The sequence below is a fragment of the Rhinatrema bivittatum genome, chromosome 2 (assembly GCF_901001135.1).
Source record: "Rhinatrema bivittatum chromosome 2, aRhiBiv1.1, whole genome shotgun sequence".
Taxonomy (NCBI): domain Eukaryota; kingdom Metazoa; phylum Chordata; class Amphibia; order Gymnophiona; family Rhinatrematidae; genus Rhinatrema; species Rhinatrema bivittatum.
The window spans coordinates 500,500,275-500,524,904 of NC_042616.1; the positions used below are offsets into that span (position 1 = coordinate 500,500,275).

The window sequence follows — 24,630 nt, forward strand, 5'->3', positions numbered from 1 at the left end:
CCCCAAATCTGGGGTGTCCCATTCCCGAAACAGCAAATCCGTAACTTAGAGATGAAAGGAAAGGACCTGGTTGGCCTACGAAGGCCAACCATGATGGGAATCTTCCCGAAGAGCCTCAATACCCAATTCCTCTAAGAGTCCAGGAATGGACGGGCCAACTCATCTCCTGAAGAGACTGACCACCTCAGGGTCATCACCATCCATCTCATGTGGACCTGAATGGTCCAGGCCGCCATCAGGATCTACCCCCTGCAGGGCTTGCCCCTCAACTCCAGATCCTCCGGTTCAGAATCTATCGAGGAGCCGTCGGCCCCTGGACGGGACGCTGTGGCCCAAAGGGGGAACTGCAGTCTTGGGGCACACCCCCCCCGTCTCGGGTGTTCTGGGCACTCAGGTCCCCGAGCCCCTGAAATCAAAGAAGCGGCTTCTGGACATCTCTTGACAGACTTGCGGGCCTTAAAGGCCTTGAATAACAATATTATAAAGTCCGAGGAAAAAAGGAGGATAAAGAGGAGACAGAAGCCCCCTCAGGGCTCACCTCGGTCACGTTTGCCGAAATTTCTGTAAGCCTGCCCCCCGTGGGGGCTGCCAGATGCGGCAATAATAGAGGAGGAGACTTCCCTCCCTCCCCCGCGGCCCGATCAGACGCGGAAAAAAAAGTGCTAAAATGGTGCCCATTCCCGCACTGAGCGGGAACGGGTCCGGAGAACTGCGCCGTGGCCGCCTGAGCCTCTCCAACTCTCGATGTGGCTTTAAAAACTGTGATTCCAGCGGCTCCTAACATTCCCTCCCCCTCGGGGAGGCAGGCGGAGCATAGGCCATCCCTCAAGACGCACTTGCGACAGGCTGCACTGGCATCGATGGAGCTGACTGCGACAGGGAGAACGGCAGGAGAAAGGCAATCTGTTTGCGGCTTACCCACCCAGCGTTGGAGCACAACAGAGGGAATGGCCCAGTCAGTGAGCAACTCTGCTTTACTTTTTTTTTTAAACCTGTGAGAGTGCATCTTCGGGTCCTGTGCCTCCGGGGGTGAGTGAGCTGGGCTCCCCGGTTTCACCCCAACGCCAGGGGTCGGAGTGGTAGACAGGGTCCTTGACCCTCACTTCAACGGCCTCAAGGGGGGATGGTCCCCTCAGGACCTGCCAACCCCCCTGGGAGGCTTGAGAGGCTGCCTTGTGCTTGCTGAGTTTCTTCTTCCTTTTCTTTCTTTCTTTTTTTTTGTTTTAATTATTCCTTCAGCTAAAACTGTTCTCTAACTTTTTTTTTTTAAACTATCTAACTATAGACTGTAGGGGTTTGCACTTCCACCATCTGCTGGAGACAGAGAAATACTGACGGACTGTAGGTGGCACCTGAGGGTATAGGGCAGAGTCAGTCAAAATTTCTCTGTCTCCATCTGATGGTGGGGAGGCAAAACCCCATGAGTCTGGACTGATCTGGGTACATACAGGGAATGAAATATATTTGTTCTTTTCTGATTACAAATGTGCTACTTATTCTAACATGAGCATGACATTTTTGTCTTGGATGTGCAATCTCAAATAAACCTAGACAGACCCATTATAGGTAAAAGACTGGGGCTCAACAGATGCTAAGTGTACTGAATTACCAACAAGTAACCCATTTAATTCTCAGCAAAAAGCTGCTGCACTAAGATTAACTGGAGCACTGGAGTACTGCTCTAGAAAATGTTCCAATAATCACTTAACAGCAATCCACTAACTTGAAAGGAAAGATTATATCAGACTGTAGATGGTCTATGGCTGTTTCTTCACCCATAAGATGGAAAGAGAATTCTGGCATAAATAAGCAGTAAAAAAAAAAATGCTCACTGTAAATGTTGCACTTTTTTTGCATTCTGAAAGTGTGGGCAATCATTCTCCTCCTTGTGCCCACTATGCAGTGTGGATGATCTCCTTCCATCATTTCCTACCCTGCTCATCTCCTACTCTTCCTCACTATCTCCCCCATCACACCAGTGATTGATGCTCCTCCTTTCTCTTCCTTCCCCATGATGTTTATGTTGAACCACCTCAGCAATACTAATACTCTCCTGCTTGCCCCCAATGCCAATGACTCTCTTCCTCCTTTTCTGTGATGGGCCTCCTCACCCTTCAAACACCATATGGGCTGGATCTGCACTCTTAATCCAAAGTCCAAAAACACAACAAGTGCAGAAATCTTATCAGATCCAAATTTTTTTAATATTCTGACACAGTTCAAATGGCAACTCCACTGTAAATTTTTGCATATGGTTCCAAGCACAAGTGGGGGTCCCCCGACACGGACCCCGTGTTTCGCCCACTGGCTGCGTTGGGAGGGACAACACCATGAAATCAATAATTTCGGCATTTGTCCTCACGTTTCCCCTTCCCAACCACTGACACTCCTCCACACTCCTGCCCTTCAGGGTTCTAAAATGTGCTACACTTGGTAAGGGAGCACTGCATTAACAGAAGAGAGAGTAAAGGTGGAAAAAGAGGGTCAAGAAGGATAAACTGTATTGTGGGGGATGGGGAAGAAAAGTGTTGTCACTAGAAGGCTAGAGAGAAGGGTCAGAAGGAACATCACAAGAGGGGAATGTGGTGTGTGTGTATTGGCGGGTGGGAAAGGAACATCATGCAAGGGAGGAGATAAAGAGGGCCCTCATGGGGGGGGTTAGGATGAGACATTTCAGATTTCACAGGCAAGGAGGTTTGAAGCAGTAGAGGAGGAGATGGAAGCTTCTCTAAACGAGGAAGGCAAGGTGAGGTGGAAGCATCACTGGTATATAAGTCGGGGAAAAGTGGCAGAAAAGAGAGACAGAAAATTATTCTAAATAGGAAGACCGAGCAAGTAGACTAAATGGGCAACTGGTCTTTTTTTTTTTGCTGTCATCTGCTATCTTACTATTAAGTGGAGTTACTAAGCCACAATATAGTCCAATCCTTGGACTTTACCCCATCATGTGATAGGGACAAGGTCAGGTCGGTGCCATTTTTCAAAATGGTGTCGACAGGCCCACAGCTAGGGGTGCTCCAGGTCCCCTCTCAGCAAGATTTGAGGTACGGGTGGGGGGAATCTATTTCCGATTTGGGGATGGGGGAAGTCCTAGACACCAGGGATTGTCATTTATTTGGATGGGGAGAAGTGATGAGCCAGGGTGGAGTGGGGACAATTCTTTTAACTAAGGGGGCTTTTTTCCATTGTAAGGGGAGGGGAGAGGACTGTTGCCAGGCAGAGGCCTCTGGGGTTATCTTTCGTGCCTTTGGGGGGGGGGGGATTCTTTTGGGCCTCAGGACCTTTTAAGCGATGGGGCCTCGGCTAAGGTGGGCCGCTATTGCATAGGAGGTCCCCTTACTGCTGCATGATTATGTATCGTGCGTTTGTGCTCCCATAACAAAAAATCATGCCACGGTAATGCCACAATAATTTGTCAGGGAGGGGCCAAATATCATGGGGATGCCCGCCCCCCCCCCCCCCCTATGATATTTGGCAAGAAACTATAGCAGCTTAATGAATTTCCCTCTATTACTATGAGGTGTAGGTATCACTGGGGAGGGGTGAGTGCTATCAGTTATAGAGAGTGTCATTATGGGAAGAGAAAGCAGGGAACAGAGGCATTGCAAGGGTGGAAGGGAATGGAACGGTGGCATCAACCCTCATGGTGGAAGGAAAGAAGGGATGGGCATCAGCAGCAGAAGGGAGAAGACTATGCTGGGCTGGTAGCATCATCATGCAAGCTCAGTGTTTATTGTGCTGAAAAAGAGAAAGGCAAAGGCTTTAACTTCAGAAGCCTAACTATGGATATGATATTATTTCTTCTATTCTATGGCAGAAAAACCCTTTGAAATATAGAGCCTTTCATTTTTTTCAAAATCTTTTTGGACCATCTAATAACCCTGTACAATTGTACATCTAATGCAAAATGTTTTCAGATTTAAAACAGTTCAAAACCTAGTCATATACACTATTTGCTACACTTTTAAACTGCCAGCAGATAATACATCTTGCCGGTGATTTTATCACTAACCTTATAATACAAAAAAACATTTGGGTGTACTTTGTGAACTCTGGTCTTATAAAACTTAGTTCAAGGAAATATCTCATGATTTTACATAAGAATATGTAATCAATAGAGCTATAGGGAATTCAGCATATATTTGCTCTCAATAGAGCAATTCCTTGCAAATATTTCAATAGATATAAAAGATGTGCAGCTTAAAGCCTTATGTTTTTATAAGATGTTATACCTATTTCACCTAAGAAATGTAAATTGCTCATCTGTGTACCTAAACTTTTAAAATGCAAGGCAGTTTATATTATTTAGTGTTTTGTGATGTTTTTTCCAATGTTAATAGCTTAATGGTAGGGGTCCTAAAGGATTACAAAGACAGAACCAGGTGAATAAAGCAATACTGAATCTACTAGATTCTATTCCTGAGTAGATCAAATAAGTCATGCTATCACAGCCAAGAGTCGATGAGGAACAAAAAACAGGACATACATATATTACTCCTGGGGGAATTCTGCGCAAAAATCTTAAAATTCTGCAAAATTCTGCATACTTTATATTGGTCAAAATAACACAATTTACATAACAGTCTTTAAATAATTACATATTAAATTAATACAGAAAAAAGTTCATACTTAAAGTTGCAGAATTTTAAATGTTTTGAGCAGAAATTCCCTAGAAATTCACTGTAAGAGTGTCCTTTCCACTCTCTCCTTACTCCCCTGGCCACTTTGTCCTCTTCAGGCCCCCAACACCTCCACCTGCCAGTATCTCTCCCCTCCACCTCTAAGCTCAACCCCTTCCACTCTATCACCACTCCCAGAGTTTTACCTCATTCTCAGTACTGCCCCTCACACAGGCTCTCTGTCTCTCTCTTTCACATACACACACCCTCATACAGGCTCCTTCACTATCTTACAAACACACAGCCCCTCATACAGACTCCCTCTCTCTCGCACATACACAATCCCCTTATACAGGGTCCATCTCTCTTGCAAACACACCCACACAAGCTCCCTTTCTCTTTCACACATACATCCTCACACAGACTACCTATGTCTCTCTCTCACACACTTCACACAGGCTCTCTCACACATACACACGATCCCTTTTTCATACACATCAGCTCCCAAACTCTCTCACATACATACACACTCCTTCACAATCTCCTCATATAGGCTCCCTCTCTCTGACACCCACACTCAAGCACCCCCCCACGCTCTCACACACCCTTGTTCTCTCATCTCCCCTGCTCACCCCCTGCTCTCACCCTTCCCTCTCACATTCCCTCCCCTCCCCTTTCTCACACCCTCTCTCCCTGCTCTCTCATACCCCTTCCCCATCCCCTCACACCCCCTTCTCCCCTCCCTTCTCACACACTCTACCCCTTTCTCCCCTTCCCCTCACACACTCCCTCTCCTCCTCCCCTCACTCCCTTCTCACACACTACCTCTTTCTCCCCTTCCCCTCACACTCCACCTCCTCCTCCTCCCCTCACCCCCTCCCCTCCTCTCTCACCCCCTCTACACCCCTCCCCTCCTCTCTCTCACATCCCCCTCTCATACACACACTTCTCTACATACACTCATTCTCACCGAGACCTTCATCGCAAACGGTGCGTGCTCCATTCGCGGCATGCTGGGGTCTCTTCTGCCATTTTCTGCGCAGAATTTGGCAATTCTGTGCAAATTCGGCTCTTTACAGTAGTGCAGAATTCCCCCAGGACTAATATATGATCGATATAACTTAATGGGCTTTTTTTTTCAAAAGCATTTCCTGATAGGGACAAAACAGGACAAGCTCTAGTGGAAGCTGGATACAATAACCAGCACTTTTTTTTATTTACTCAGTAATCGGTCAGAAGCATTTTTGTGAAGTAGAAATAATCCTTACCATGCTTGTGCACAAAGGCTAAACCAGAAAGCACTTGGAACATTATGTTCCGTATTTCATTTTCAGTGAACATCTTATTTTCTCTGGTAGGAAGCAAAGATAAAAAAGCAATGGAAGGGAAGAAAGGACATAAAATAAAGAGAAATGAGAAGAAAAAAGCAGAAGAATCATTCTGTTTACTTTGGTGATCACATAATGCCATGGTTTCAGAATACAGTTTACAGATGTCTGCCAAATACATGTATATAATGTAATATTTAGGTTGAGGGCGCTATCCATTTATGATTTAGCTCCTTAAGTGTTGATTTAACAAGTCTCAGGGCTTGCAACATTAGAGCAACTCAATAAGTATACATCTTCTGTGCATGCTGCACAGAACAGATCCTTATACTGATAGGAGAGCAAATGGGAAGGATGCTGTATAACATTCTGTAGGAAAGAGGATCACTGCAGATTAAAGGGAAGAGCTCTAAACTGAAACAATTGAAGAGATGAGGAACTAGGCACAGACTAACTGCAGAGGTGGTAAAATGAATTTTTCTTGGTTGGAAGCAGGGCATATTACTTTGAAAAAGTGAAGGGAAACGCTATCAGAATTAAATTGCAATGTTATTTATATGAACGAGAAATTTCAAAGACTACTTGTAGACTCATACTTCTTCCCATACTGAGCTAATTTAAGGGTCTCTCTACTAAACCAGTGCTATAATTTTGCATGTGTGGCAAACACATTTACTGTGCGCACTAAATATAGTACTATTTACTAGGGCCATACTATGCAGTTCAGTTGTTACTGTCAGTGCATGTGTGGACGTACATATACAAAACATTAAGGTCCAAATCTCAAAGGAATTTATGCACGTAAATATCTATTATAAAATAGCCCGTCACTCAGTGTGCATAAAAATATGCACATATATAACCCAGTTACATATGTACTTTTATACAGAAAGGTGTTCTGGGGGGGGGGGGGGGGCGCAGAGTTGGAACTTAAGCACATACTCTCTTATTTTAAAAAGTATGAGGTAGATTTTAAAAGCCTTGCACATGCAAAAACGACCACATATATGCGTAAGCGGGCTGCGCGGGAGCTACGCAAATTTTAAATAGCCAGGAAGGGTGTCTGAAGATTCCAAGAAATAAACTTAAATGAACAGAACCCATGACCTAAGATTTAAATATGGTATTTATTTATATTTGTAATTGGTTTATAAACAAATAGATTTCTTAGGCATTTGAGACAGTTGTAAAGTACAAATTATTTATTGAAAATCTTCCAAAAAGCATGAAACTGTATTAATTAACATGGCATTACAATGGATCTCCCAACATATCCCAACTGAGGGAAAAAACAGCAAACCACAGTATATTAGAGCATAGAACTCTCTTATTTACTTCATAATGAAGGAAAAGCGCAGTTGCTTACCTGTAACAGGTGTTCTTATAGGACAGCAGGATGTTAGTCCTCACAGATGGGCGACGTCATCAGATGGAGCCCGGCACAGAAAACTTTTGTCAAAGTTTCTAGAACCTTTGACTGGCACACTGAGCATGCCCAGCATACCACTATCCGCGCGTCCACGCAAGGTCCCCCCTTCAGTCTCGTAACATAGCAAAATACAAGCAAAAAATGAAAATAAGAAAATGCAAGAGAACCCAACTCTGCAGGGTGGTGGGCAGGTTTCCTGCTGTCCTAAGAAAGCACCTGTTACAAGTAAGCAACTGTGCTTTCTCCTAGGACAAGCAGGATGGTAGTCCTCACAGATGGGTGAATACCAAGCTCCAGGCTGTTCCCGGCAACAATAAACACCAACAAGTACTGAACAAAGTGCCAACAGGCACAAAACAACTGAGGTGCTGTTGGAAGGTAGGGAGACAGCTTGGTCTCAAGTAGCGGGCCCTAGGTAAGAAGAGCTGGGTTTAAGTCTTGAAGAGATTGCGAGAGACAGATTGGCCGAATTTACTATCTTGTCGACCATCCTTGTCCAAGCAGTAATGGGCAGGGAATGTGTGTAGGGAACTCTACGTCGCAGCCCTGCAGATTTCGGCGATGGGGACCGCACATAAGTGGGCCACGATGGGCAAAGCAGAGAAGTCTGCCCCCCCACTGGGGGATAGGGTGGAAGGGGTACGAAAGGCTGACTCATGCTCCCTTGTCTCCAGTCAAAACCCTGTAGCTGGGGCCTGTTGGGGGGCTGGCTGGGGTCTAGGAGTTCTCTGTTGACGGGAGCAGCCCCTGGAAGCAGTACAGGGCATGTGAGACCGGGAGGCAGGGGGATAATATTTCCGCTGCCTATAGAAAGACCTCCTAGACTGGGTCAGGAAGGTTTTTGTACGGATGATGGCGGGTCTGAAGCATTGGTGGATAGCTGTTGAAGTGTTTCATGGTGATCCTTCAACTGGACTACCGCATCCCTGACCTTGGTCCCCAAAAAGATTTTCTCCTGTACAGGGGAGGTCAGCCAATTTCTCCTGGACCTCTGTCCACAGGTTGGAAGCATGGAGCCAGGCCATCCTAAGGGAACTGATGCCCATGGCAGCCACCCTGGCAGTGGTCTCAAAGACATGGTAGGTGGATCTCACCTTGTGTTTTCCCACTTTGAGACCTTGTTGCATGATAGCGGACAATGACTCCTGCTGTTGTTGCGGGAGATGCTCCGCAAGTTCTTGGACCTGCTTCCATAGGTTCCGATTGTACTGGGTCACGTACAATTGGTAAGAGGCTATCCAGGCGATGAGCATGGTGCCCTGAAAAACCTTCCTACCCAAGGCATCGAGATCTCTATGCTCTCGCCCCGGAGGGGCCGAGGCATGGGTGCGGGAGAGTTTGGCCCATTTGAGAGCTGACTTCACTACCAGAGACTGGTGGGGGAGATGGCGCCTCTCGAAGCCCAAGGCCTGTTGCACCAAATAGGTGGCATCCGCCTTCCTATTTACTGGGGTGATGGATATCGAGTGTTCCCACATCTAAAGAAGGAGGTCCTTAAAAATATCGTGGATGGGAACAGCCTCTATCTCCTTCGGGGCATCAACAAATTGGAGGACCTCCATCTTATGTTGCGCATCCTCCTCCGTGAGAAGCTGAAAGGGGATGGTCTAGGCCATGGTCCGCACAAAGCCCACAAAGGAGAGGTCCTCTGGGAGAGAGTGACGCCTTTCCTGCGGGGGCGAAGTCTCCGAGAGAGGATCATCGGATATCTCTGAGGAAGACTCAGAAGAGTCATCTCCCCTGGATCATAGGGACCCTTCTTCCTCGCTGAGGTCCCTGTAGGGCCTATGTAGGTGAGGTCTGTGTAAATCCCTGGACCTAGGCACCAAGGGCCTCGAAGGAACCAAAAGCACTGATGGAGCCAATGGCCCCGGTGGTAGCGGGGCATCGAGGGTCTCGGAAGGCCAGATGGCCTGGGTAAGGGCTTGGGGAACAAAGGCCTCGGGACCACTGCACCGGTTGCATCAGGAGTGCTCCAAGCAGGACATCCAGATGCTCAAGCAGGGGCGCCAGAATAGATGGCACGGGCTCCGGCACCGGTATGGGGGCTGGTGGCAGGGGCAGTTCAGTGCTCCATAGGGTTCGGAGTACCGCACACTGCACCCTGCAGTCCAACTCCTACTGAAGTCTTGTGAGGACAGGACTAATGGAGGGGGACAAGGTGTCACCGGCACTTCCTTGGAGATCCAAGGAGGCACAGTGCCCAGCACTGGTATCTGTGGGGAATGCCTGGGACTCCCGAGTCTGTTGAAGGGTGGGGGCCTCCTTGCCACAGGGTCGCTTCGGTGGCGGCATGGCAGCCGCTGATGCCGTACCGGTACCAGTGCCATGTGTCAGTGGCGACTGGTGTCTGTGTTTCCAGGATCTCCCACGATACTTGACCCGTTCTTTCCCTGGTGTCAATGATGCTGAGGCTCCCGATGCTCTTGAAAGTGGAGAGACCATGGAACAGCGGTCACTGTTTCCATGGTCCTTAGATGATGCCGCTGGGTGTGTAGAAAGGGAAAGTGTATCGAGCAGTCCCCTTTGACCCCGGGGCGTCAATGATTCAGATGCAGGCATGGATGGAGTAGACTTCTTGGAGTCTGTTTCTCCATTTTATCAAGACGCATACGACAACCCTTGGGGATCATCTGGTTGTACAGCTGACTCTCTCGGACGTAGTGTGATGCCCCCAGGCAGAGGATACAACCTCATGCAGATCCATGATGGACATGGTCCAAGGGCACTGGGGGCACCGGCAAAAACTGGACGATGCCATGAAATAAAAACAACCAGCAAATGGTCGATGGCCGGCGGGCCACTCAGGAGCGACACACCGGGAATCGACCGCAGAGAAGGTATAAAAATGTAACCTGCCATGCCGAGGAGGGGACACCGTCTGGAGAAGGGGGACCTGGCGTCTGGATTGAGAAGAACCAGGAAAAAAACAAGAAAAAGACTCTGAAGAGCTAAGCTCCAAAACTGCGAGGCAAATGCACTGCGGAAAAAAAGACTGAAGGGGGACCTCGCATGGACACATGGATAGTGGATGCTGGGAATGCTCAGTGTGTTGGTCAACTTTGACAAAACTTTTCCGTGCCGGGCTCCATCTGATGATGTCACCCATCTACGAGGACTACCATCCTGCTTGTCCTAGGAGAAATTTAAATTATATGCTCTGGATTAAATCTGCAAAATGGGATATCTGATTTAAATAATTCCTTTGCCCAAATAGGATCAAACCTCGTAGAAAATCAGAGTAATGCCATAATAGCAAAATATTTTTTAGTGGGATAATTAGTAATTTGAAAGAAAACTTGAAACCTTATAGATATGAATTTTTACCACAAGTAATATACAACAACAACAAAAAAAAAGATGAAAATTGCATATGTCTGTTGTCGTGTCATGTATTAATCATATAGTAACATGCCCTATGTAGATGCTTTTGTATGCTTTACTGTGTAAAATCTTGTTTTTACTCAGAGAAGAAAGAGCAGTTGAAGGCCTCACAAGAAACCTACCGTGCTTATGGATAAAAGCTAGCCCTTGTAATATCTGATACATTATGTTTCTGATGACTGACTCAGGGAACAACTTATTTCTGTGAAGAAACAAATTAACATTTTCAAATGATTCTTACATTTTGATTTTGATAGTAAAGTAGGTGCACTTTCAACACTTAGCAAAATATACAAAGCAACTAAATCTAAGGGATACAATAATAAGTAAACTGAACAGAAATGTCTCCTAATGATACGGAATGAAGAGGGGGAGAAAACTAAAGCACTCTTCCAACAATATAAACAAATAATTTGGTAACAGCCCGCACAAGAAAGTTGCCAAATATATGCATAAATTACACCAATTTTCAAAGTGAATTTATGCATGCATGTTTGCTTTGAAAATTCTCGCACCAAAATTACCTGCTTACAATTACACCTGATAATTTATGTGCAAGAAATTTTCAAGGAAATTTACACACATACTTTTGAAGATCAAAATATATACACTATGTCCAAACCTCTCCCCAAGTCATCTACATTTGGTCCTGGTAAACTAATGCACATACAGGACATATACATGCAATTTGATCTACATATGAGGCAGGCAATTTCATAACAAGTCATTTTTGGGGGTAAATCACTGTTTTACCTACAGAATTGTCTTTGAAAATTACCCTCAATGTTTTAATAAGTTAATGTAAAGCCATATAGTAATGCTATGTTATACAAGTCCTGGTGCAATTTTCAGTCCCTCCAGAAAAGGGCGGTCTTGGACGAATAAAGCCTTTGGCTGCTCCTAAGAGTCTATAACTCAGTTCCTCAAGTACTACAGATTGCTTAATTGTAATCCTTAATATTGCATTGCAGAGCGCCAGTTGAGATGCTGAGTAAAATCAGTATCCATATTCATATGGAAGACAATTTTCAAAGTCATTTACAGGAGTAAATAGCAATTTATGCGTGGAAACTGGATGTCTGAAAACTGCCCTCACTCAATATATGGCAAAAAGCATGCACATTGTTCCACAACCCAAGTACTTACAGCTACATTTATGAATATATTCCAAAGGGTGTATTTTGGGTGTGATCAGAAAATAATGCATATTGATTTTATTTTCAAGTCTGCATATGTTATTTTCCTTGTAAAAATCTAACTACGTAACAAACAGGTGCAAAAGTCCATAAGTTCTTTATATCCATGGTAGATTTCAAAGGAAAAGTATGCATGTGCTTTCTCTTTAAAACTTGGTGCAAAATCCATAGGTAAAAGTTACGCTTGGGCTTCTTCTCAAAGTGAAGTCTGAAAATTGCTCCCCTTTGCCTAAGTGCAAAGTCCATGGGCAGTTTTGTTTTGTTTTCTTTTAAAGAAAATGTACTTGTATAGTTTTTGTGAGAATTCACTTACATGGATACATGGGCATGCACTTTGTACCTCTTACTTGCAGGCAGGGGAAAGAGTTTTGAAAAAAGCAGAGATACAAATTTGAAAATGACATTCTGCATGCAAACTTTATTCCTATGGGTTAAATGTGTTCCTCGAAATGTGTCTTTTTAATGTGGCTAAAAGTATGCATGTTGTGAACCCTTCAAATACAGTTTAGGGGTTCTGAGGGTAGTTTTCAAAAAGGTCAGTTTACCTGGGAAAATGACTTTGAAAATTGCTCTCAAAGTTGTTAGGTGAGCATAAAACTTGTACTTTCCTCTTACATTTCCCAGCAGCCCCTTTCCAACCGCCACATATAACAAACTCCAACTCAGTGTCAAAGTGTAGAGAAAATTTTCAGCCAGCAGATTTTCATACTTATGTTAGTAGTTTTTACTAAAATTTTAAACTTTGTTTTCTGAGTTCAAATAAAATGACTAACAAACTATGGAGGTAATTTTAAAAGGAGTTACACATGTAAAGATAACATACTATCGTAGGAATTTTAAAAAGCCATTTATGTGCGTAAAGTGCACTTACACTTGAATATCTTATTAACAATTCAATGGCATATATTGTAGCAATTTTCAAAAGCCCACTTATATGGGTAAAGTGCATTTATACATGTAAAACCCAATAGTACGCATGTAAATGTTTATTAAAATCATGCCCTAAATATTTAAAAGATACAAGTGGGATAATACATAAAAAGTAAGGCCTAAAATGCAATCTACCACTTCAGTAGCAACAATGTAGTCTAATGTGGTTTCAAAAGGTTATTACACATTGTCTTGCTTTCTTTATTGGGTCAGTATAAAGGTATTATTAAACAGGGGAGACACTTTTTACTTGTGCTTCTTACGAAATGTGGTAAAACCTCTCAATTACAACAGCCATTTGCCAGTAAGTTCATGTTCTCTGCCAGAATATTTTACCTGGTTCCGCATGGCAAAGTTCAGATTAGTGTAATTTTTTGCTGCAAAAATCTGGCTATAAATCTTATTAGATTCAAAAGCAGAAGAAATTCTGAAATTAACTCATCAAAATGTCAGCATTTCAAGCAGGACTCAAATTGCAGGCTTTGGGAAAGTTGCAGAAGTACTATACACTGTTTACTGACTGCTCCTTTGAACAGTCGTATCTTGCTATCTAAACCAATAGAGGTAATTTTCAAAAGGTTTTACATGCTTAAATGGGCTTTTGAAAATTGCTACTTTCATGCATGTTAACTCCATTGAAAATTTACTCCATAGGTTTTATGTGCATAAATAAGCTTTTGAAAATTGCTACGATATTTGCTACTTTTATGTGCGTAACTCCTTTGAAACTTACCTCCTATATAAGAACATGCTTCAGGGTCTAGACTATGGTCTTGTTAATACATTTTATAAAAAGTACATATGGTAAGCATCTTGGTATATAAACATCATAGATCAAAAGCTGAAGGAGCAAAAATATCACCACTCAGAAGGGGGTGACAGAAAGCCAAAGTACATTACGACACCAAAGGCCTGATGCTCAATCTCTTAAATGTGAAGTGGAATCAAAGAGCTTACTCAAAACCACAAAAATCAATAATTTACCCCATGGTTCATTAGATTTAGATATCAACTTCAAAATGCAAGTAAAAACAAACCTACTAAAAGCTGTGTGGTAACACCAGTTCTTAATGTGTCAGTCCTCACACATGGATGACATCATCAGATGGAGCTCCGATGCAGAAAACTTATGATAAAGTTTCTAAAACTTTGACTAGGAACACTGAGCATACCCAGCATGCCCTATACCATGCGTCCCTGCGGTGTCCCTCTTCGGTCTTGTAACATAGAATTACGATTAAAAATAAAAAATAGAAGAAACCCAAATCCGTAGAATGGTGGGTGGGTTTCGTGAGGACTAACATCCTGCTGTCCTCGGAGAACACCTGTTACAGGTAAGCAACTCTGCTTTTTCCGAGAACAAGCAGGATAGTAATCCTCACATATGGGTGAATACCTAGCTACAGGTTGCTCCCCAACACAAAAGGGTACCAACAGACACCTAACTAGGTGCCAATGGGCACAATAACACCGGTACTGTTGGTAACAGAGAGGGAGACAGCCTGAACCCAAACAGGCCTAGATCAGGAGAGTTGGGTTTTACACCTCAAAGGACAGACTGACTGAACCAACTGTCACATCGGCCATCCCTATCCAGACAGTAATGTGATGTGAACGTGTGGAGAGAACTTCATGTTGCAGACTTGCAGATTTCTTCCACGGGAACTGCTCACAAGTGTGACACCAATGCTGCCATGGCTCTCACAGAATGGGCCTCGACATGAATCGCAAGATGCAGTCCCGCCTGGGCATAACAGAAGGGGATGCAAAGGCAATGCCCAACCTATTCTTTTCAAAAGACATAAAAAGTTGGGTGGATTATCTATGGGCCTCTGTCCGCTCCAGGTAGAAGGCTAAGGCTTGCTTGCAGTCCAAACTGTGCAGTGCTCATTTACCTTGGTTCGAATGGGGCCTGGGAAAGAATATTGGCAGGACAATTTATTGATTAAGATGAAAATCCGTCACCACCTTAGGCAAGAACTTAGGGTGTATACGCAAGACAACCCTGTTGTAATAAAATTTAGTATAAGGTGGATAAATCAGTAAGGTCTGGAGCTCACTGACCCTGCACGCTGAAGTGACCACTACCAAAAATATGACCTTCCAGGTCAGGTACTTCATGTCATAGGTGCGCAGAGGCTTAAAGGAGCTTTAAGCTCCTTTAAGCCTCTGCGCACCTATGACATCTCAGGCCTAGCCCTACTATGGTTTAAATCCTACTTATCTAACAGAAAGTTCTCCGTCAAGATAGGAAACGCCAACTCCACACTCTATCCCTTGTCTCAAGGTGTCCCACAAGGCTCCTCCCTCTCCTCCACCCTTTTCAACATTTATCTCACACCTCTATGTCAGCTCCTCACAGACCTCGGCCTCAAATTCTACCTCTATGCAGATGACGTTCAAATCGTCATTCCCATTCACAACTCTCTCTCAGATGCCCTTGCCTTCTGGAACACATGTCTTGCCAACATCAATGACTTCCTCACCAACATCCACCTCGCTCTAAACTCCTCCAAAACAGAGCTGCTCCTTATCTCTCCTCACCTCCCTCCCAAACCACCGATCTCCAACGATCCAGCTTTCAACGTCATAACACCCCAACCCACAGTAAGAGACCTTGGGGTTATCATAGATCAACAACTCAATCTCAAAAAACAGATCAACTCCATCCTCAAAGAAGGTTTCTTCAAGCTTCACATCCTGAAGAAACTCAGACCCCTCCTCCACTATCATGACTTCCGCACCGTCGTCCAAGCCACCCTTTCCTCAAAGCTGGACTACTGTAATGCCCTCTTCCTTGGCCTACCCTCCTCCACCACCAAGCCCTTACAAATGCTCCAGAATGCCATCGCCAGGGTCATCACCAACTCAAGGAAAGCTGATCACATTACCCCAATACTCAAAGAACTCCACTGGCTCCCCATCGCATCCAGAATTCTCTTCAAAATTCTAACCATAGTGCACAAGTCCATCCACTCGCACAATTCCAATTGGTTGGATGAACCCTTTCGTCCTATACGCACTGAACGACCCACTCGCACTGTCAACAAAGGCACCCTCTCCATTCCCCCTTTGAAAAAAGCCCACCTCTCCTCTACTAGGGACCGTGCACTATCCATTGCAGGCCCTAAACAATGGAACGCCCTCCCTACCACTCTCAGGCTAGAGCCATGTTACGCCAAGTTCAGAAAAAAACTTAAAACATGGCTCTTCCGACAAGCCTACCCTGATTAAGTACACCGACTTCTGCAAGTATCTTGCCTACGCCTTGTATATTCCTGTAAATAGTCCGTTGCAGTTTTTATTTATTGCTTTAATTCCTCCACCTCCTGCTCTTTGTATACTCCTCCTTGTTCGCCCTCCCTGTTCATTGTAATTTCTACCTTTAAAGTTACATTGTAAACCGGTATGATGTATGCATACTAATACCGGTATATAAAAGTTTTTAAATAAATAAATAAATCAGTTGAGCTAACACTACATTGAAGTCCCAAGAAACAGTGTAAAGCCTTAGGCGAGGCTTCAATTGAAGTAGGCCCTACACAAAACCATCTACACCTTGATGGTATGCACCAATTGTACTCAAAGAAACTCTAACAGAGTTGGTTTTCAAGACAGCCTCTGATAAGTGTAGAAGGTTAGAAGGTAATCAAGTAGTTTTTGTGGGGGGCAGAAGAATGGATTTAGGATCTTCTGTCCACACCACACAGAAAACTTTCTCTACTTCAGTCCATAGGACTTTCAAGTGGAAAGCTTTCTAGAAGCAACCAGGTCCCAAACCACATCTTCTGAAAGATCAAGTGGCAGCAGAATCAACCTCTCAACATCTAGGCTATGAGTGACAGGGCCTGGAGATTGGGATGCCGCAGCCTGCCCTGATTTTGCGTGATAAGATCTGGGGAAGTCCCCAGACTGATCAGCTTCTGGATGGACAACTCCCACAGGAATGGAAACCAGACCTGTCTCGGCCAATGAGGGGCCTGCGAAGCTTCAAGACAGTCTTCGCCACTAAGGGATTCGGAGGATATACATACAGAAGACTCTTGCCCCAATAACGGGCAAGGGCACCTGAGGCTGATTTGCCACCTGACCTGTACAGGGAGCAGAACTGTTACACTTTCTTGTTGAGGGGACAAGAACAGATCTATGTCCATGCGTCCCCTGAGGCGGAATATCAGATTTGCTATTCTCTGGTCCAGGGTCCACTTATAGGACTCGACTCAGCCTATCAGCTTCCACGTTATCCATCCCAGCCAGGTACATGCCCAGAGCACAATCCTGTGGGACGGGCCCACGACCAGATATGGACCGCTTCCTGACACAGGAGGTACGATACTGTGCCTCCCTGCTTGTTGACATTCCACATGGCTACCTGGCTATCGATCTGGATCAGGACAACTTTGTTGGACAGCCATTCTCTGAAAGCCCGTAGTGCGTACCAGATCACCTGAAGCTCCAAGAAGCTAATTTGACAAGAACGTTCCTGAGTGGACCAAAGACCCTGGGTACCGAGCCAATCTACAAGAGCTCCCCACTCCAGGGTAGATGCATACGTGTTTAGAACAATTTGAGTGGGGAGACTCTGAAACAAGATCCCTGGTCCAGATTGGAAAGTACCTGCCACCAGGATAATGTGTCTTTGAAAGATGGAATGACTTGGATGCAATCCTGGAGGCTCTGAGTGGCCTGGTGCTGCTGTGACCTCAGGGTCCATTGGGCTCCTTAAATGTGTAAACATGCCAGGGGAGTAACATGGACGGTTGCGGCCATATGGCCCAACAGCCTCAACATGTGCCAGGCTGATATCTGCTGGCTCTGTTGAATCTCTGCCACAATGGTCGCCACGGTGAGAGCCCTCTGGCAGGGCAGAAAGGCTTTAGCTTGAGCAGTGTCTAGCAGGGCTCCTTTGAAGTTCAATTGAGAACAAACCCTAGTGACTCCAACACCCGACTGGTTAAGAGCATGGACCTGATGGCCCCTTCCTGATGGACCTGATGGCCCCTGCCTGAGGTGTGCTCTTGACTAGCCGATCATCCAGATATGGGAAGACATGCACTCCCAGTCTGTGTAGGTGCGCCACCTTCATGGTGAGGCTTTTTGTGAAGACCCTTAGGACAGATGCAAGCCTGAACGGCCACACTCGGTACTGGAAGTGCTGTGTTCCCACCGCAAATCAGAGATACTTCCCGTGACTGGGGAAGATCTCAATGTAAATGTATGCATCCTTTAGGTTGACGGAGCATAGCCAGTCACTTTTTTGCAAAAGGGGGATCAAGGTGCCAGGGAAACCATCTTGAACTTTTCTCTTTTTAGAAACCTGTTTAAGGCCCTTAGGTCTAGGGTGGGACGGAGTCCCCCTGTTCTCTTTGGAATCAGGAAGTACCTGAACTAGAATCCCCGCTCTCTTTACCCTGGTGGTATGGGCTCGGCCACTCTGGCCATAAAGATGGAGGAGAGCTCCGCTTGTAGTGCCAACTGATGTGCTACCGGCACCCAATGTGGGCACAGAGGCAATTTGGTAGGACACTCAATAGATTTAATTAGTACCCCTGATGGACAATGGAGAGAACTCACTGGTCTGAGGTTACACTGGGCCACTGGTTCACAAAATATGCAGCTTGTCCCCAACCGGAGGGTCCATCGTCCCGGGTACTGGCAACTAGCTTATGCTCCTATGGCCCAGTCAAAACCCTGTCCCTGAAGTTGACTGAGGACCTGGCTGGGGTTTGGGAGATCTCTGCTGTCTAGAATGGCTGTAGGAGCTCTGATGGTGCTGACAGGATCGAGGAGGATATTACTTCCTCTGGCGAAAGGATGTCTTTGGCCCAAGTCTTGATGACCTCCTCGATGAGGATGACTGGTCCAAAGTACTAGCAGAGAGCTGCTGGAAGGTTTCACGGTGGTCCCGAAGCTGGGCCACAGCATCCCTCACTCTATCTCCACAGAGATTCTCTCCAGTGCATGTCAGTGAATCTTTCCTGTAACTTCAGTCAGAGATCAGAGGCCCACAGCCATGCCATTCTGCAAGGCGCCGATTCCCAATTGAGAGACTTTCGATGCCATTTCAAAGGTCACACAGACCTCATGTTTTCCACACTCCAGACCCTTGTGCACCAGCGATAGGAGGCTGCTTGCTGCTATTGAGGCACTGCTCAGCTACGTCCTGCATCTGCTTCCAGATGTCCTGTGAGTATTGGCTCATTTAGAGCTGGTAGGCAGCGATGCAGGCATTAAGCATGGCAACTTGAAACACCTTCCTCCCAAGAGCATCCATCGCTCTGTGGTCCTTCCCCAGGGGCACAGAGGAATGGGTCAGAGAGCGCATGGCTCTCGAGATTGGATTTGACCACCACTGACTGGTGAGGCAGCTGATGTTTATCGAATTCGGCAGCCTTTTGGATGAGGTAGACCCCATCCGCCTTGTTAAGAACATAAGATATGCCATACTGGGTCAGACCAAGGGTCCATCAAGCCCAGTATCCTGTTTCCAACAGTGGCTAATCCAAGTCACAGATTACTGGCAAGTACCCAAACATTAGATAAATCACAAGCTACTATTGCTTATTAATTACCGTAATAGCAGTTTATAGATTTTTTCTTCTAGGAACTTATCCAAACCTTTATTAAACCCAGTTACACTAACTGCTGTAAAAACATCCTTTGGCAATGAATTCCAGAGCTTAACTATGCGCTGAGTGAAAAATAATTTTCTTTGATTTGTTTTAAATGAGCTACTTGCTAACTTCATAGAGTGCTCCCTGGTCCTTCTTTTATCTGAGTAAATAATCGATTTACATTAACTTGCTCAAGTCCTTTCATGATTTTGTAGACTTCTATCATATTCTCCCTCAGTTGTCTCTTCTCCAATCTGAGCAGCCGTAACTTCTTTAGCCTTTCCTCATAGGGCAGCTGTTTCATGCCCCTTATTTTAGTCATCCTTCTCTGTACTTTCTCCAGTGCAGCTACATCCTTTTTGAGATGCAGTGACTAGAATTGCACATGGGAGGTACTATGAGGGGGTATTCCCATATCCTAAGCAGCAACTCCTTAAGGATCATGTACCGAGACTGCCACGATTTCCTTCGGAGGCTCCATGAACTGGAGGATCTGAAGCATTTTGTGCCTAGCATCCTCCTCTGACAAAAGCTGAAAAGGGATGGACTCTGCCATTACCCTCACAAACCCTGTGAAGGTTAAGTCCTCAGGTGGAGACTTCCTTCACTCATCTGGAGAAGGTTCTAACGGGAGACCATCAAAGTCCTCGGAGGAGGACTCTGTTGGATCATCCCCCCAGGAATCATAGGGACCCTCATCCTCACTGTATACAGGGGATGGGGCCCTAGGTTCTTGGCCTAGGGCCAGAGGTGCAGGCACCTGTAGACTGGACAAGGGCCTGCAGGTCTTGGCATCTCTGCCAGCCTCGGTGGATCTTCCTCCTCAGAGGAACTGGCAACGACCTCTGTATTGGTAGGGGGAGGCCTTAGTGCCCTATTGGGCACCGAAGCTGCCCCAGGAACTGACATTAGCTGGGTCGGTAATGCACCAATGAGCACACTGAGCTTCTCCAGAAGTAGTACGAGGATGGGCAGCACCGGCTCTGGTGCCGTCAATGCCACCGGCCTGAAGCAATGCAGCACCCGCTCCACTTCCAGCTGGACTTGGCACTCCAGCTCCTCCTTGAACATTGCCGATGCCAATTCTGACTTTAAGGAAGAAGGGGTGGCTGAATCTTCTTCAGACCCACAAGGGAGATCAGCGACTGGCACCAGGAGCTGTGGGGACCATTACAGACCCCAGGCACAGAAAGAAGATGGACACTCCTTGCCACAGGGTCACTTCGGGGGCATCGTGGCAAAAGCTGATGCATCCTTCTGCCTGGCACTATGCATCAATGGGGACCAGTGCTGATGCTTCTTAGGCCTCCCTCGAAGCTCAGCCCGGTCTTTCCCTGGTGCCGAGGTCAGAGACAACAAAGCCAGCATCCTCAGCCCGGAGGAGATTGACAACAGTTGGGCTCCAGCGTCCCTATCCAACGGCGACATTGACAGAACTGATGGCCCCGCCGATGTCTATGGCATGGTTCCATTGGTGCAGCTTCCAGATCTTTCAATGTCAATGGCTCTGACTTCCTCGGCCCAAAGAGCTGATCATCTGGTCGAGTCAAAGTAGACGTCACTTTGGGGTCATCTGGGTACACAAGCAGCAACCCTAGATGTCATGTGATGCCCCCAAGCACAGGATGCACACCTCATGAAGATTAGCTATAGACACGGTTCTCAGGCACTGGGGGCACCATCGAAAACTGGACGTGGCCATGATGGGGTGAAATGAAAGGGTCGTAAGTTGAAAGCGATGGCAGCGGGCATCGATGGCCTGTGGGCAAAGAGGCACCACCACCATGGGGGGAATTAACCGTGAAAGGAAACTTACCCAAAACACCAAAAACCCTGACTATGGACACTACGAGAAGACATAGAGAGCGACCCAGCGACGGATCAAAGGCAAAACCGTGAAAAAACACGAACAGCAAATGTTTTCCACAAGGCAAAAACAGCCAAAGTGAGCTCAATCACACCGCGAGGCTTACAGCTCCACGAAAAAAAAGACTGAAGAGGGAACTCATGTGGACGTGTGATAAGGGCAAGCTGGGCATTCTCAGTGTGCCTAGTCAAAGTTCTAGAAACTTTGACATATGTTTTCTGTATCTGGGCTTCATCTGATGATGTTACCCATGTGTAAGCACTACCATCCTGCTTGTTCTCGGAGAATGATTTTGTCCAACAGGCTGCAGTCATGGCAAAATGCTTCCGAAGGAGGAGGGGTATCCACGGTCCTGCCATTAGATCTAATTTATTCTGGGCTTTTCATTGCCATCGCGCATAGCTTTTTTTTTTTTTTTTTTAACTGTTGATTCTTTCATGCGACAGCAGGTTTATTTGCATTCTTCCATTTTAACCCCATGTGCAAAAGATCTAGAACTCTATTTTGAGATATTGGCATTCACTCTGTTTTTCAGGAACTGTCTTGATTTACATATACTCACAATTCAAATCTTAGAGATTAGTTGGTGCATTCGGATTTTTCCATAGTCAACCAGGTACTACTGGCTTCCAATGTGGGACATTTTCCCTGTGGTCATGTGTTCAGTTTCCATGAAGACCTATGTGTTGGAAGTCCCTAACTTCCAAGTGGTAATTCATCTCCATCATAGAATGACATGCTGCTTTTCTTCCATCATATATATCATTAAATGCCCTTTTTCTAAATTGCATATTGGTAAGACACACCCGCAAGGTGGAACATCACTGCTGTTTAAAGAACTTATGCATGACAGCACCTCTTGTGTCACATTGCACTGCAATTCATCATGTTTACATGCTTATGTTTCTATCTTATTGATTACATCTCACTATATTTGATTAAATCCCAATACACTAGCAAGGAGGCAACTGCTCTAAAAAACTTTTACAACTTGAACAACACTGGATATACAGTTTGCACATGCAGGAACCTAGGGGACTGAAAATTGAACAAGATTTCACTGTGTTCTTATAAATGTTGGTTTTATTCATTATGTTTTTGTTCTTTTATGTTGCCTATGTCTGTTCTGTGTTTCAGAGAATCAGGGCATTGAACTGATTTGGTAACCTGACTGCCAGTTTGATTATGGGGTTCCAGTGATGTCAGCCTTCAAAAGTTTCAAATGGAGCCTGAGATGATAGTTGGGTACTATACACCTGAGACGTGGCTGTTTTTTGTGCAACTTCAGGGCTGAGTTCGGTTAATATCAAGCCTTTTTTCCAGAACCGGCATTGCCTCCCAGCTTTTAGACTTAGATTTTATTTGCATTTTGAAGAAGAATATTTGAAGAAAATATCTAAATATGATAAATCTTATGGATAAATGAATGGGGGTTTTTTTGTGGTTTTGAGTAAGCCCTTTGAGCTACTCACCACTTTTGTCTGATACCCTTCACATTTAAGATATTGAATGTTATGTCTATAGTGTCTTTTTATACTGGCTTTCTGTCATCTGGCAGCAAATATCTTGTCTCAGTTGCCACATGGCCTTAATTACAAATTTTATCTTGATAAATTTTCCAACAGCAATATATCAGTAGTTAAGTACCAAAGAAAACATCATGAACAGCAAAGAAAGTAGGTTTACATGGTGCAAAATTTTAATCTAATTTTGATGCCACCTTTCAATGCCAAGTGAATAAGGACCCACCATACTGCAGGCTAAAACTCATGAAAACTACAGCAAAACTGGGGTTTTTTGACCCAATAGTTTCCTTCTGTTCCTATGGGCCTCCAGCTCAATCAGAATTAGGGAACCAGAGCTGGGATCCTGATGCAAAGGGGCTTCATTCATTGATATCCAGGGATTTTCTCCTATTTTATAACCCTTACCCTCCCAACATACTTAGTCTAGTCAATACAGTGAAAATCATCAGCCAGAACCCTGCAATCATGAGCCCTGAATTCAGCCACTTGGTGTCATCCTTAAATGATAATCATGACTCCCACCCCTTCTCTGTGGGCTATGAACATTGTCCCCACAACATCCCCAGCCCAGTCAAAATGGGGAGCAGAAAACCCGACTCGGGAATCAAATCAGGGAACTTCTGCATAGCAGTACTGCCACTTAGTCAATGGGCTTGCTAGCACTACTGGTTTTACCACTCACTCTTGTAAGATCCATAATGCAATGAGAAAGAAAGTTTGCTTACCATAAATGGTGTTTTCCGAAGATAAAAGCATGAATTAGCCAGGACATGTGGATGATGTCATTCGGCGGCACCAAACGGACTTCTCGCTCCAAGCTAGTAGAGTTTTTGCCCTACTGAGCATGTGTGGGAATTCCTGCTCAGGCATTGCCTTGTGAGCCCCACCCCTAGTCGATTTGAGAGCTAAATGTAGCTATTTAGTCAACTTTCCAGGGAGGCAGGCAGGTATTTATCATGGTTATTTCATCTTACCATCTAAAGAAAAAACATTTACATAAGCAAACTTGCTTTTTCTGTTGATAAGCAGGGCTGAATTAGCCATGACATCTGGGGACCCAAGATGAAAGTTGCAGCAGAGCATTTACTGAAAAAGCAACCTGGACTCCACCATGGAGAGAAGACACCTGGGTGAACATGGTATGCAAAACTGCTTGTCCGAATTTACTGTCATTGTTTGATAAATTGTCCAGACATTAACTGGATGTAAAGGTGTGCACTGACACTGATGCAGCCATAGTTCTCACTTGATGAACTTTGATATACGTGTCTGTTATCTAGATGCCTGCTAGAGTATAACAATATGTAATTCAGTCAGCTAGCCAATTGGACAATATTTGTTCAGCCACTGCTAAGCCTAGTTGGTTAGGATCGTGTAAGGATCCTGGATGTGTGGCCCTCCTTCCAGCAGGGGCCCTCAGTGGGCCATAGTCTGAGCTGCAAGCCTATGCCTTGCAGGCTCCCTAAAGCATTATCAGCTATTCCCATATAACCTGCCTCACATGCTGCTCTCTGCCTCTTCTTGGGTCTCTCTAGTCCTAGTTGGGCCAATCGGTTCCTAGCTTCCGGTTCTGAGTCCTACCTCACTTTGTTCCTTGCTCTTGTATTTGTTCTTAGCGTTGGCCCATTATTGTTGTCTGTTCTCTCTGTTTCCTTTGCTTGTAGTTTTTTTCTTGTTTGATTCTGTTTGTTTGAGGCCTCCTGTTTCCTCTTTGTTTGTCCAGTGTGCCCCCGTCCT

The 24,630-nt window shown here is 45.2% G+C and overlaps 1 protein-coding gene across 3 annotated transcripts in view; it reads right to left on the bottom strand.

Annotated features, from left to right (window-relative positions):
• Positions 1–24,630, bottom strand: part of MAK (male germ cell associated kinase) — a 218,254-nt gene that overhangs the window by 136,718 nt on the left and 56,906 nt on the right. For all 3 annotated transcript variants that reach the window (XM_029590648.1, XM_029590650.1, XM_029590649.1), the window contains exon 4: positions 10,883–10,962. In XM_029590648.1, the coding sequence (XP_029446508.1) occupies positions 10,883–10,962 (80 nt within the window). The remainder of the gene's footprint in view (positions 1–10,882; positions 10,963–24,630) is intronic.